Source organism: Miscanthus floridulus, chromosome 10 (genome assembly GCF_019320115.1).
Source record: "Miscanthus floridulus cultivar M001 chromosome 10, ASM1932011v1, whole genome shotgun sequence".
Taxonomy (NCBI): domain Eukaryota; kingdom Viridiplantae; phylum Streptophyta; class Magnoliopsida; order Poales; family Poaceae; genus Miscanthus; species Miscanthus floridulus.
This window is the reverse complement of record NC_089589.1, coordinates 108,932,740-108,946,594: the sequence shown is the minus strand read 5'-3', so window position 1 is coordinate 108,946,594 and position 13,855 is coordinate 108,932,740. Positions and strand designations below refer to the sequence as shown.

At 46.8% G+C, this 13,855-nt stretch overlaps 2 protein-coding genes and 1 pseudogene across 3 annotated transcripts; 1 reads left to right on the top strand and 2 right to left on the bottom strand.

Moving 5' to 3' along the window:
* Window positions 1–2,487: 2,487 nt before the first annotated feature.
* On the bottom strand, window positions 2,488–3,889 carry LOC136487419 (protein FAR-RED IMPAIRED RESPONSE 1-like; annotated as a pseudogene).
* Window positions 3,890–8,909: 5,020 nt separating this feature from the next.
* LOC136489253 (protein FAR1-RELATED SEQUENCE 7-like) lies at window positions 8,910–9,215 on the bottom strand. Its single transcript, XM_066485943.1, has one exon. The coding sequence runs from the start codon at window positions 9,213–9,215 to the stop codon at window positions 8,910–8,912; it is 306 nt and encodes a 101-aa protein (XP_066342040.1).
* Window positions 9,216–10,367: 1,152 nt separating this feature from the next.
* Window positions 10,368–13,726, top strand: LOC136485290 (protein LIKE EARLY STARVATION, chloroplastic-like). 2 transcript variants are annotated; one of them, XM_066482198.1, is made up of 4 exons: window positions 10,368–11,010; window positions 11,968–12,617; window positions 12,809–13,005; window positions 13,140–13,726. In XM_066482198.1, the coding sequence occupies exons 1-4, from the start codon at window positions 10,428–10,430 to the stop codon at window positions 13,516–13,518; spliced, it is 1,809 nt and encodes a 602-aa protein (XP_066338295.1). In that variant the 5' UTR covers window positions 10,368–10,427; the 3' UTR covers window positions 13,519–13,726. The 2 variants fall into 2 exon arrangements, with proteins under 2 accessions (XP_066338295.1, XP_066338296.1); XM_066482199.1 differs by having other exon boundaries at window positions 10,391–11,010; window positions 11,949–12,617.
* Window positions 13,727–13,855: the final 129 nt, after the last annotated feature.

Genomic DNA, 13,855 nt, shown 5'->3' with positions numbered 1-13,855 from the left:
AATAAATATATCAATTAATCAATCATTATTTATATAATATTTATCATGAACCTAAAAATTATATAAAATAATTTACATTGGAAAAAATAAACTTAAGTATTAAAATAATTTGCAACAACAAATATATTAGGTTTAAACCAAATTAGAGATACTAAAAACAATTTAATATTTATGTATCCTTAATAGTATTAAATTAATTTTGAAGGTTTCTTATAGATATACTAATAAATAGTTTCATTGCATCTTAATAATATTAAAATTAAACAAATTAGTCACTAGTCATGAAAAGAAAACTTTTGAATATATTCATTACACCAAGTTCTTCGTGGATACGGATAAATGTCGGATATTCTACATGTTTATCGAATACGGATTTGAAATCGGATTTAAAAAACAAATACGGATACATCTATATAGTATCCATATTAGAAACGGATACGAATACAAATATATTGCACGTTTTAGAGGATACATATTCGAATAATTTGGATTGGCACCATATCAGGTGCAAACCAAATGACCCGTGGAAACTTGCAAACTAACGATCAGGGACACAGGATGCCAATCCGATGGATGGGACGAGAGGTGGGGCGATTTTGCGCTTAAGCCCCCCCCCCCTCCTAGGTTTTTTTCGAAAAACTCCCTGCCGATTCAGTCGTCAGATCGTTTCCGCCGCCCCTGCGCCCGGCCAAGACAGCGCCGCCCCCTGGCGATTTGCATCCTCCATCGTCCCAGCCCTCCGCCGCCCCTTGCCCGGTGCCGCCCCTTGCCCTCCGCCGCCCCTTGTCCTCCGCCGCCAGAGACCTCCACCGCCCCTTGCCCGGCGCCGCCTGCTGAGGGCAAAATCGCCCGTTGCCGTACGCCGGCCTGATGAGGGCAAAATCGCCCCTTGCCCTACGCCGGACTGCTGAGGGCGGCGCAGCCCCTTGCCCTCCTCCGGCCTGGTGAGGGCGCCGTTGCCCCTTATCCTCCGCCGCCCCTTGCCCGGCGTCGCCTGCTGAGGGCAAAATCGCCCCTTGCCCTACACCGGCCTGCTGAGGGCAAAATCGCCCCTTGCCCTACGCCGGCCTGTTGAGGGCGGCGCAGCCCCTTGCCCTCCTCCGGCCTGGTGAGGGCGCCGCCACCCCTGGCCCTCCATCGCCTGGTGAGGGCTCCTCCGCCCCTGGCCCTCAGCACACATGCTTGAAATTGTTCCATTCTGAAAATTGTTTCCTCCGCCCCTGCTGCCTGCTGGAATGGTGACTCAAAATTGTTCTTCTCCGTAGGGCTTGTATCCGTTGACTGCCATGCTGGTGCAAGGTGAATTGGCGAGAGCAAGGTGCATTGTTCTGAAGCTGGGCTCATCCTGAGGTGCATTGGCGAGAGGAACAGAACAGGGAGGATCGCTTCATTCTCAAGCTGTGCTGTCATGAGATGCATTGAAGCATGTGTGCTGTAAATCGTGCTTTGCCTGGTGTTCTGTAAACCTTGCAGGTGGTAGCAAGTTGGGCAAGTTGTGATTGTATAGGACACATCAAAGAGTATAGAAATTGTATAGATGGCAAATCGTATTCTAATTTGTGATATCTCTGGAATGAACAGAAATTTGCAGAAATTGTATTCTAATTTGTGATTGTATACGACACATCACAAGCTTGGTGTACTGGTTACTGGTCCCCTACAATGCTCATTCTTCCAAGTAAACTGACTGCAAAAAAATATATAATCAATAAAGAATGTGGGGTCAATAGCACTAATCTTAGTATGCACAATCATATTTAATGTTTCATATAGCATGAATCAGCAGGTTAACTACAAGCAGCAGGAAACATATAGCATGAATCAACATGATTAACTAGCAATCTAATTCTAAATCTGCATAACTAACAAGATATATAGCTAGCTAGTAGTGACAAGCAATCAATAGGATATCTTGCTAAAACAGTTATCTCAACACGTCAGGCTATGATATGGTCATTAAATATTTATTTAACTGCCAATGATGCCTTGCAAAGTCTGTACAGAATAAAATCCTTCACCATATTCATTATTGAGCATGAATAACTGTAGTTCAGAGAAACAAGACAGTTCCAAGATGCATCTGCAGCCTATATACACGCAATAGAATTTGTAGATGTACCATGCCCACAAAATCTCTACCCCTACTTTCACTTCAAATAAATATTTCGGTAGTGATCTTGCTGGTGAAGAAGATGCAACTGATACTGTAATTGTGATTGTGAAAATTGTGAAGGTAGCTAGTTCTTGTGCAGGTACTTGTAATTGTGAAAATTGTTAATCAGCAGGAATTGTTTGCACATAGATGGACCTGTTTTGGAAGTTCTCAATGACTGTATTCTAATCACAAACGAAAACAAATATGATCCAAATGATCAAATTGCAGTGAACTCCATGTCCATGTTGTATATGCAATGAAACACCGAAAATTGGCAGTAATAAGCTGAATGATGTCACTAGTAAAAAAAGTGTTTACACGAACTTGAAATATCACCCTGTAACATTGTTTGGGCAAGTGCGTGCATCATGATCCCCTACTTGCTTACATTTTCCACACGTCCGTTTACTTTTACCCTTACTTGCAGCCTTCATCTCCTTGCTCTTCTTAATTCTTTTGCATCTCCCTTTCAACTTGATATCATTTGGTGGATGCATATCGACTTGATTTGGGATTTTACTACCAAGGAAAGATTCATACTCATCCTGTTTATTAACTCTCATAGCAGGCGTGATCTTTTGGAGAGGTTCTACTAGGTTGGATGAACTAGGAAATAAAAAGTCCATCCCTTGTTCAGAGTTCTTGGCCATCTGGATAAGATCTTCAAACTGGTTGCGTGAATCTGAAATCTTTTTTCCGCATTGACACCTCCATAGGATCTTCAGGCTTTTCATCTAGCAGGTTACCTTCTTCATCAAAGAATAGATCCCTGTACAATAGAATATCTGATCAGTACTATTGTACAAAACACCCATAGAAAAAATCATACAATACAAACCTTTTACATCTTTTCTCCCATCTCTTCATAATATAAATAGATGGTATCTCACTTTGCTTCTCAGCTCTAAGCACTTGTACGATATGACGACACGGGATGCCATAGGACTCATAAAATTTACAGGAACACCTACCAAACATGTCTGACTTGTTAAACTGAACCACTCGCTCTTTTCCAGATATACTGCTGATGGTGACAATTTTTATATCTTCACACTCTGTAATGCCTTGAATAATGCAATGGTCTCTTGCAACTACGATTTGTTCCTGAAATTTACTGAAGACTTCATGTGTATATATCACATTACATTGCTTCTCTATGGCCCATGGTGTTATCAATTTAGGAGTGGTGTGAAGACTTGCATTATCGGCTTTCAACTCCTCTTGTCGTTGGCACTCCAAAGCTGTGTCAAACCTTAGCCAGAACTCAACAAAGGTCAATTTTCGATGAATGAAACGGTTAAAAAAAAGAATTTGCACTCTCCGATCGTGACGTAGTCCTAAGGATTCCTGCTAGAGGTATGTCCATAAAGTATGCCAGAATCCATGATTGACGCATGGCAAACTTTGTGGAAGACCAATCATTTCCCATGAGTCCAAAATCTATTATGATAGAATTCCATTCTGACTCAAAATCATCTGCAGTCTCGGAGCCCCAAACACATGTGTGTAATCTATCCCAGAATTGGTCATCCTCTCTTATAGAGGGCCCGACCTTCTCAGGAACCTTTTCCATGATATGCCACATGCAAAGTTTGTGAGTTGTATCTGGTAGAATATTAGCAATAGCAGCCTTCATGCTCGCATCTTCATCTGTTATGATTAGATGAGGTGCTACTCCACGCATAGCCTTAAGAAAGGTGTTAAACAACCATTCATATGACTCGATCTTTTCATTTGCCAAGAATGCTGTCCCTAGGAAAACACTTTACAAGTGATGATTGACTCCAGTAAATGGCACAAACATCATGTTATACTGATTAGTGGTGTATGTTGAATCTACCGAAATCACATCACCAAAAACACTATAGTTTTTCCTGCATAAAGGATATGCCCAAAACACACGAACAAGTCGTCCATGTTCATCCACCATGAAGTCATAAAAGAAGGCATGATTTACTTCCTTCTTTCACTCAAGTTGTGCCACAAACATTTGTGCATCTGCATCCTTGATTTTGCTCTTGAGGTCACGGTAATAGTTTTGCAAATCCCTCAACGTGCACCCAACATTCTAAAACCCACCCTCACTGACATGGAGAAGTCTATATGCCTGTGAGGTGCCTATGCTAGCCTTATGACAACTGAACAAGGTACTCTTTGCCCTCTCACTAACATTACGGTTGGATCTTAGAAAGTGCCTCTTATCTGGTGACACAAAACCATGGCTATGCTCCTCAACCATTGAAGCTATCCGATACTTCTTGTCACTGCCAAGCTTGACAACAATATGTGCCTGTAATACCCCTGGTGTTACGAGCTTGTTTAGCATCGCGATTTAGGCCTAAGAAAAATTACCGAAACGATTTTCTCGGATTTTAACATTTAACTGATGTTTAAAAGTATCACTCGTGCCGAGTTATATTGAACTAACTAGTTGGGTAGTTCTTGGAAGTTAGTTTGAAACTAAAAGTTATAATTTTCTAAGTCGGAAATGATTGACAATGACGTGTTAGCAATTAAATTCTAGCTAAATTTCTTAAACACTAACTTTATATTCTTGTATCGCTAGTTGCTCCATGGTGAGTACTTTGGCGTGGAGTGGATCGTAGAATGGTCTGATGTAGCGGGGTTACCCCAAGAATTTCTTGAAAACTCGTTAGAACACGCAAAGAACCACGTTCGGTGTGCTGTTCGTGAACCGGCGCGCTGCTCGACGAACTCATCTTGGCCTTCCCGTATCTTTTTCCCTAGTCGCTCTTGGGTTGCGCCGAATGTTTCCCTAGCTAGCTGGTGGCATGGACTTTGGATTACTGAGGTTGGCCGAACCTTAACTGCACTGGTGGGCAGCCTTGGCATCGCTTTAATAAACATGCACGTCACTGGTGTCGGCTGCTCAGCCCGTGGCCGCGGTCACCACGCGTCTCAGCGCATCTGCTGTCTGGCCGCGCCGTGGCTTGGCCCACCGGCTGAGCGCCTGGCCGAGCCGAGCCACTGTCGCCGCGCTGCCGTCCCCGGTCGCCTGGTTGTCCTCCTGCCGTGCCCTACCCCGCTGGCCAGCCTGGTGGCCATCGACTGCACGCCGGGCCCGGCAGGGTCGCATCCGCTCCCTGCTGTGCGCAAGCTGTTGCCGACCGTGGTGTTGCTCACTCGCATCGGCGTAGGTCTGTGCCTTTGCCCTCTTGTCACCTCGGCCGCTGTAGAGCATGTCCTTTGCTACTCAACCCGCCTAACTCGCCCTATGCTTGTCGTCGTCGTGTTGCCCGCCGCGCCGTTGTTGCTCTTGACCACGCACGTGCACATCTTTTTGGTGCTGTCCGTGCTAACCGACGCGCCGCACGGGCCACGTTGTGCTGCGTGCGCCCCTACCCCACGCCTTGATTACTCGACTCAGCTCTGCGCCTTTAAGTCGTGTCGTCATTGCTAGTCACCATGACCGCCCTCCCTCTCCTCTGAAATTCATCGTGCACGAAGCGCCTCCCTCCAATTCCTTGCACTCGCTGGTGCCCAAGGTCCCTAGCTTGCCGCTGTAGTCAACCGTGGTGGAAATCGTCCACCAGAGAGCGCGCGCGTGGCATCGCCGTCGCCGCCGGTCAGTTCGCCGCTGGAACAGAGCGCGATTGGGGGGAAACTCTTATCCCTCTGTGGTGTTCCAATTAGTTGTTCATATGAGCTCACATCGATCCCCTCGTGCTGTTGCTCGTCCCCATCTGGCCAGCGACCTCTCCGTTGGCGACGTGACGCGTTGGTGCCAAGTGGGAGCGCGCACAGCCTGTCGGTGCGCACGCATTGGTAACTTAAGAAGAGATTTTTGGTGATGCAGCACATCCAGAAGGGCTATTGTCGTCGGCGTCGACATACCCACGGCCGTACCTCGCCACGGCACGCGTCCCCGCTGCGGTACCGCACCGTTTTGTGTGTGAAATGCCTTGATCGGTTGATCTTGACGTGTGTAGTCATTTGGTAGTGTTGGTTGTCGCCGGTGGGGGCCGTATACGTTGGCGTTTGGCCGGAGTTGCGCGGCCTCTATAAGTCCAGCCAGGGACCTTTGAAATTCAGAATTCGAATAACTCTAGGGTTCCTGATATAAAGCTCTTAACTCAATTGAATAGTGCTATCGGTAGCGTCATGAATAGAAAAGAAAACGGGGACCTTTTAGCAAAACGCCAGCACCCGCACTAGATTCCGATTCGAGCAGGCCACGCGCTGGGCCGGCCTGCCGCTAACCGTACGTCTGGGCCGCCAGTGCCACCGCGTTGGGCCGCTGGTGCCCGCGTGTGCACCCTGCCGCTTGGGCCGTTCACGCCCGCGTGCTGCTGGGCCGCTCCCTCCCCACCTGGGCCGCGCGTCCCTCTTGGCCGCGTCTGGCCAGCAGGCCGCGCGTGTTTGCGGGCCGAGCCAAGCCGCCGGCCCTTTTCCGATTGGTAGAGCGTTTTCTAAATTAGCTTACAAGGATAATTGTAGAGTTAATATAAAATAGTATAGGAATCCAAAAATTAGGAAACTAATTTTGTTAAGTTTCTAAAATCATGATCTACCTAGTAGTGTATTTGTTCACATATGCTCGGTATGTTTTTAGGGTTGCTCTAATTATTTTTAAATGATTAATATTGTTAAAAGGATAACTTGTAGGAATTGTTGTGATAAATTTGTAACGGTGTTGGATCTGAAATTTATACAGTAGGCTCCTAGCAATATTAGGTACTCATTGTAGTTTTGTAGCTCCAGAATAATTAGTTTGCTAAATATATAATGATACCCTATTTCGAATAATGATTAAATCGATAGAATGGGATAAAGAAATAACTTGGGTTTATATAACTAAAACATTCGTTGGGAAATAACGTCTTATTCATCAACACGGATATGTAGCCTAAGTACGGTCGTCTTCAGAACCAGCTCGTTAGCTTGAGTGGCGTAAATCGTATTTTACGAGTCACGATTGCAGTCGATTAATTATGTCTTTGCATTGCATCGCATTGCATATCATATAGGTACGATTATGGATCAACGGATCAATTGAAGGATGATTGGGAATCCGAAGATGGTGTAATGGTATTCTCTCCAGGAGATGATACAATGGGTTTTTATTCAGTTGATGGTGGATGATCTAAAGATGCAAATACTAACTTTTTAATATATCTTACCCAGGCAAGCTCTGGTGCATAACCCCTACTTTTATGCAGTTTAAATTATATTTGTGCATTAAGTTTTAAGGAATTGAATGAAACCCACTTGCATATATATATATATATATATATATATATATATATATATATATATATATATATATATATATCTTTATCCTATGAGTCTTACTAGTATGACAGGATCGTGTAGATGGCTATGCTACAGGACTCCGATAGAAGTCGAGTGATTGCCTGTCACTCGCGAGAGATAGGAAATATGTTACTGAATTATTATCACTTGGAAAATATAAATGGTGGAAAGGAAATTGGTGACCGGGCAGGGATATGGTTTAGGTATTGGTGGGTGTAAGAGGTTGTGTCGCCGTGGACGTGGGGCATAGCTTAGTTACACTGCTTTTCCTGTCTGTGTCGGTTAAGGACCGATCGTTGCATAAGACTCGAGGCAAGTCATAGACTTATTATCCCGAGCACATACTTGGGTATGGGCGCTTGAAAGACTTGTTGCTCCCTTGTTGTGGGTTCTGGCTCTTTCCGGACCGACTGTCAGGGTTTCTTTTTGGTGGAGGAGGTTCTTGCACCGCACTTAGTCCGGGACTCAGGGGCGGAGGCTTAGAGTCCCAGTTTGGACAAGGACCTAGGAACCCAGGACAGGAGAGTGATGGGTTGGTCCTGCTTGTGTCTTGGGTACAAGCGGGGCGTGTGTTTTCGGGGTACCCAGCTGGGGGCATTGATTCACGAATCGCCGGGCGATCCGGTACGGCTTGTTTTGTGCCTAGCACCGTAGTAAGAACTGAAAGATAAAAGATGGAAATGGAAGAAGGAAATCTGATTGCTTACCACCTACTTAAAAGTAGCACATGTGCTTACATGGAATGGTTAGTTAATGAATCAATGCGGCTATTAATAAAAATCGAATATAAGGACGCACGCTTAGTAATGCTTCCTACAAATGCAATAAACCCACAAGACAGATAGCCTTGCATATCCTTGGAGTCTTTTCTTTCCTCCTGTCGGGTAAGTTTTGCTGAGTACAATTGAGTACTCAGGGTTTTATTCCACCTGTTGCAGGTGATAGGTGGATGCTAGAGCTAACCCTTTTGTGTGGATACCTCCTGGTGGCCTCAGCGAGGATTCCTGTACGCTGCGACCATAGTTTTTATTTATAACTCTCACTAAATGTTTTTATAAATAAAAGTTTTACAATCTGTTGTCATAGTTTATTTATCAATGTTTCACCCTGCCATGAATAGATAATTATTTTTGCTGTAATTCTGATCACATGTTTATATTCCATTGTTACATTAATTTGTTCACAACTCTGATAATGTGATTACATTCCGCTGTTATAATAATAAATGTTATACTCTGATGTACATGTAAAGTGATGTAAGAAATGGTTAATAATGATGTAAGCTTTATTCTCTCATTTGTGATCCTGATGTAAAAATGTGGATTTTCGGGTTCTCTCCTGGGGTGTGCCCGACGGAACCGAGTAATTTGTTGTTCTCCCTTAAGTGCTTAGTGTCTAATGGAAGACGAGCACTCCTGGGAGGCATTAGATTAGGCGGTTCTACCATAGTGCCTCACAACCACATCTGGTTTCCATCACATTATGCGTCTCTCTTTTTTCCGGATTCGTCAATAACATTTTTGATGTTCTCCTTTCTGTACCCTTCCCTTGAACAATAATAACGCTTGAATAATATTTTATCATTTTGCTTCTTGTGCTGACCAACACGAACAGAGAAACCAGCTTCATGTGCATACGATTTGTAAAAATTTTCCACATCTGTAAGTGTATCAAACATCATTCCAACCACAGGCTTCAAATGATCAACGGCGACGGCTTTAGAGAGGGCGTCGTTCCCTGGCTGCTGCAGCTCTTGGTGCTGTTGGCTGTCGCCGTCGTTCCGCATCGTCGACATCCGAGTACGTTCTCCGGCAATAAGAAACACACGCAAAAACGAACTCGGCAAGTACACCAGTCGCTCTCCACCACGTCCACGTCGAAGCACAGGCGCTGAACTGCCCGATCAGGACGACACGATGCGGTCACCGGGGACACCGGGTTCGTCAGCGCGCTCTCCCACCCGTCCGTCCCTGCAACGCAAGCCACGACGATTGAGCTAACATGTGCATCGGCATCTCGGCATGAACACAGGCAGATGAAGAAGATGTACCGGTGGTCGGGACGACGAAGGGGCCGGGTACCGGGAGTGGTCTTGAAGATCGGCTTCTTCACGTCCTCCAGGAGCGCCGCAATCGCCTGCACTAGCCGCAATCGTCTTTGACCGGCTTCTTCATGTCCTCCAGTAGCGCCGCAATCGTCTTCGATCGGCTTCTTCACATCCTCCAGGAGCGCCGCAATCGTCTTCGATCGGAGAAACGAGCGACTTGGACTGGCGGCACGCGAGGAACTGTCTTGGCTGGGCGCAGGGGCGGCGGAAACGATCTGACGACTGAATCGGCAGGGAGTTTTTCGGAAAAAACCTGGAAGGTGGGAGGGCTTAAGCGCAAAATCGCCCCACCTCTCGTCCCATCCACCGGATTGGCATCCTGTGTCCCTGATAGTTAGACTGCCCACAACGTGAGCGATGCTGAAACAGCTCGTGAAATAGTTTTTTATTCGTTTCAGCACCGATGCTTCTACATGCCTCGATGCCTGAGTTTTCTGGCTCTAGCACCGCCCCCTGCAATGTGTTGCATCGATGCTGAATTCTTCTCTCTCTTCGTTTCAACATTCTGCAGCATCGATATTTGATACACTGTGGGTGGTCTTAGTTTGCAAGTTTCCACGGATCGTTTGTTTTGCACCTGATATGGTGCCCATTTGGATTTGCAGACGTCCATTTCCATGGCGAAGCAACCCGATCCCGTCGCAGGCAATTCATGGCCCACCGTGGTCCAAAAGCTCCTTGACCTTTACGACACGTGGGACGCCGAGACACGCACCACAATCTCCTCCACTTGCTCAGTGCCACGTCAGCAGAGACGGGCCCACACCCCACACCCTTTTCCCCTCCACCTCACTCTTCCCTTCTTCTTCCCTCCTCGGCCTCCACACCACACCCACACCCCGCACACTCCCCGACCCCGACCCCGACCCCGACCCGTTCGGATAGACGACGATGGCGGCCTCCAACGCCGCATCCGTATCCGTCTTCTCGTCCGCGCCCCGCCTGCTCCTGCTCCGCCGCCGCGGGGGAGCCAGTGCCAGCGCGCAGCACCGCAATGCGCGCTTCCGCCCCGCCGCGGCCGCCGCCGCCACCTCGGCGGGCGGCGGCAGCGGCGGGGGGTCGTACCTGGACATGTGGAGGAAGGCGGTGGAGCGGGAGCGGCGGTCGGCGGAGCTCGCGCGCCGGCTCCAGGAGGCGCCGCCCCCCGCTGAGGCGGACGCGCCTCCCGCGCCCGGGGCCCCCGTGGAGGACGTGCGGCGGCGGACGGCGCGGTTCGAGGAGATGCTGCGGGTGCCCCGGGAGGAGCGCGACCGCGTGCAGCGCCGCCAGGTCATCGACCGCGCCGCGGCCGCCCTCGCCGCCGCACGCGCCGTGCTCAAGGAGCCACCTCCCGCCTCGCCGCCGTCCCCGCCCCCGACGCCGCCGCAGGTGGCGGAGACGGCCAAGGTGGGATCGGCCGCGGCCGGCGCTGCTAGGGGATCGGATCGGAGCTCCCGGCCGGCGGCGCGGGCACAGCTGTCGCCCTCGGCGGAAGGTATTGGTTTCCACTCACGTGAGGTTGTCTAAAGATCACGCGGCACGCCTTTTACTCATCGTGATCCTTTTTACAATTCCAGCTTTTAGCCTTAAGCCCATTACTATTAGGCAGAAATGAGCTCCGTTTCTAATCTGACAGGTATGAGTGAATAAACACTAAAGAGATCATGTATTGCTTAGGGGGAGCTAGGGATGACAATGTCAATGGGGAATTCTTAAAAGAATCAAGCCATGAATCCTTAAAAGAAAAATTGGAAACTGGAATATGCAAAATGTGTTGGATAACCGAAGGATCTTGATGATTCTTTCTTTCAGGTATCACTAAGCAAAGCAACTGTTTAGGAGAGATGGATACTCTTTATTTTATCATCACTAAGTGAGACAATTTCGGCATCAAATAGGATTTTTGTTCAGTGAAATGCTTAATTCTTATTTGTCTCATTATCTGTGGCCTGCCGCCATGGAAACATGGTTAGAAGTAGTGCCAACTAACCACCTGGGGCCTACTGTATCAAGCGAATATAACTAGAACTACCACTAACTGCTAATTAACCAATACAGCGTTTGGTAGTCCTCTATATACTGAAAAGTTGTTGCTCTATGTATCTTCCTACATCCAGTATGAGAGATTATAGTAAACAAATTTCCCACAATAGCTTCTTTTCTCTGAAGGACGATTTGGATGAAGAAATAATTATACTACTGATATACTACTTTTATTCGAGAAAAAAAAACTAATATACTACTTTTTTGGAATTTTCGGTCATAAGTTTCATGCACTTGAAGGAATTTCTAGTTGCAAGTAGCATCAGAATCTACCTGTTTGTTGTACATGAAGGATATTTTTAGCCTTATGCAGTACATTTAGCCAAAGCGTTTTACTTACCGCAACTGTATCCAGCTCCCTGTAAACTTAATCTTCCACTCTGACATCAGCAATCTGTGATTCATTCAGTGCCAGACTCTGGGGGCTCATCTCCTTCAAAGCAGTCAAGTTCCAAGCTTGGTACTCCAGGTCCAGATTTCTGGTCATGGTTACCTCCAGTACAAGATAGCAGTAAACAAAAGGAAAGCAGTACTGGCTTAAAGCCATCCAAGAAAATGGATACCTTTTCCAGTCAGCCTGATCTGTTGATGGAAAAGGAACTATCAGCAGATTCTTTAACACTCCCTTTTGAGACAGCTTTCTTCAAAAAGAAGGAAGATCGATCTCTTCCTCCTTTCCAATCATTTGCTGAACCTGAGAATGTGGATTCCAAGGCTGATCTGGCTGCTGACAAAAAGGATACCTTTGAAGAACAGTTCTCAAAAAATGCAGCTGAGGTGGCTCGAGCACTTAGTGAAAGCGCTGAGAAATCATCACATGGAATACATCTAGATGGTTCAATGTGGTGGAAGGAAACAGGTGTAGAACAAAGGCCTGATGGTGTAGTTTGCAAGTGGACCGTAATCAGGGGAGTTAGTGCTGATGGTGCTGTTGAATGGGAAGACAAATATTGGGAGGCCTCAGACCGGTTTGATCATAAAGAATTAGGTTCGGAGAAGTCTGGGCGTGATGCTGCGGGCAATGTTTGGCGGGAATACTGGAAGGAGTCAATGTGGCAGGTAAATTTCTGGCTTATTGGGTAGCAATAAATTTTCATGCATTGCCGATTAGGACTACCTGTCTTGAGACATCTAGATTCATATTTAGACGTGACTCTGCAGCTGCTGTATTTCAATCTGCTTCCTTTGTGGTTACATTTGCTAAGTTAATGTGTCCCCAGAGTAGAAACTCAGTATTGCATTTGTTGCAGGATTACACATGTGGGGTTATGCATATGGAGAAGACCGCAGACAAGTGGGGACAGAACGGTAAAGGGGAGCAGTGGCAAGAGCAATGGTTTGAGCACTATGACTCGACCGGTAAAACTGAAAAATGGGCTGATAAATGGTGCAGCTTGGATCCAAACACACCGCTGGATGTCGGTCATGCCCATGTTTGGCATGAAAGGTAAGAGCTTCCACTATTTATCATGAACTGAATCACTTTGATCAATGAAACATTCCACTATCAGATCATTATGCTCATATGCAATGAGTTGCATGCTCAAATCAAATCCATCGAACCATCTGTCTTCACTGTAGATGGGGCGAGAAGTATGATGGCTTTGGTGGCAGCACAAAGTACACCGACAAGTGGGCTGAGCGTTCGGAGGGCGATGGATGGTCTAAATGGGGTGACAAGTGGGACGAGCACTTCGACCCGAATGGCCATGGCATCAAGCAGGGGGAGACCTGGTGGGCGGGCAAGTATGGGGACCGGTGGAACCGCACCTGGGGTGAGCAGCACAACGGGTCTGGGTGGGTGCACAAGTATGGGCGCAGCAGCAGTGGCGAGCACTGGGACACGCACGTCCCGCAGGACACGTGGTACGAGCGATTCCCGCACTTTGGGTTCTACCACTGCTTCGAGAACTCGGCGCAGCTCCGGTCCGTGAAGAGGCAGCCGCCACCACGAAAATGAAGTCTGAAGAGATCGTGCTATAGTATAGTAGTAGATGTTCAGAGACGCTTAGGCTGATGGCATAATCTCGTTTCTACAATAACATGGCTGGTTTCAGTATGTGCTGTTGTGACAAAGTGAATCAGAATCCTGATGCCTGAACTGAGTGAGTGTTCAGACCGACATGAATAGAGAAATTTATAGAAATTTTACCGTATATTCTGAAACATTTACCTTTTCTTTTGTCCTAGAAAGATTATGCTGTTTAGTTTTTACCCAAAATCTAATGCTCGCAATTACTGTGACTGTTTCTGTGATGTATCTTTAGCGTCATTACCTCCTGATCTCCCAAGCAGAT

Coding starts and splice junctions, on each gene's coding strand:
- LOC136489253 (XM_066485943.1), bottom strand. CDS start 9,215: ATGCGGAACGACGGCGACAGCCAACAGCACCAAGAGCTGCAGCAGCCA.
- LOC136485290 (XM_066482198.1), top strand. CDS start 10,428: ATGGCGGCCTCCAACGCCGCATCCGTATCCGTCTTCTCGTCCGCGCCC. Junction 11,011..11,967: donor GCTGTCGCCCTCGGCGGAAG/GTATTGGTTTCC, acceptor TGATTCATTCAG/TGCCAGACTCTGGGGGCTCA. Junction 13,006..13,139: donor GCCCATGTTTGGCATGAAAG/GTAAGAGCTTCC, acceptor TCTTCACTGTAG/ATGGGGCGAGAAGTATGATG.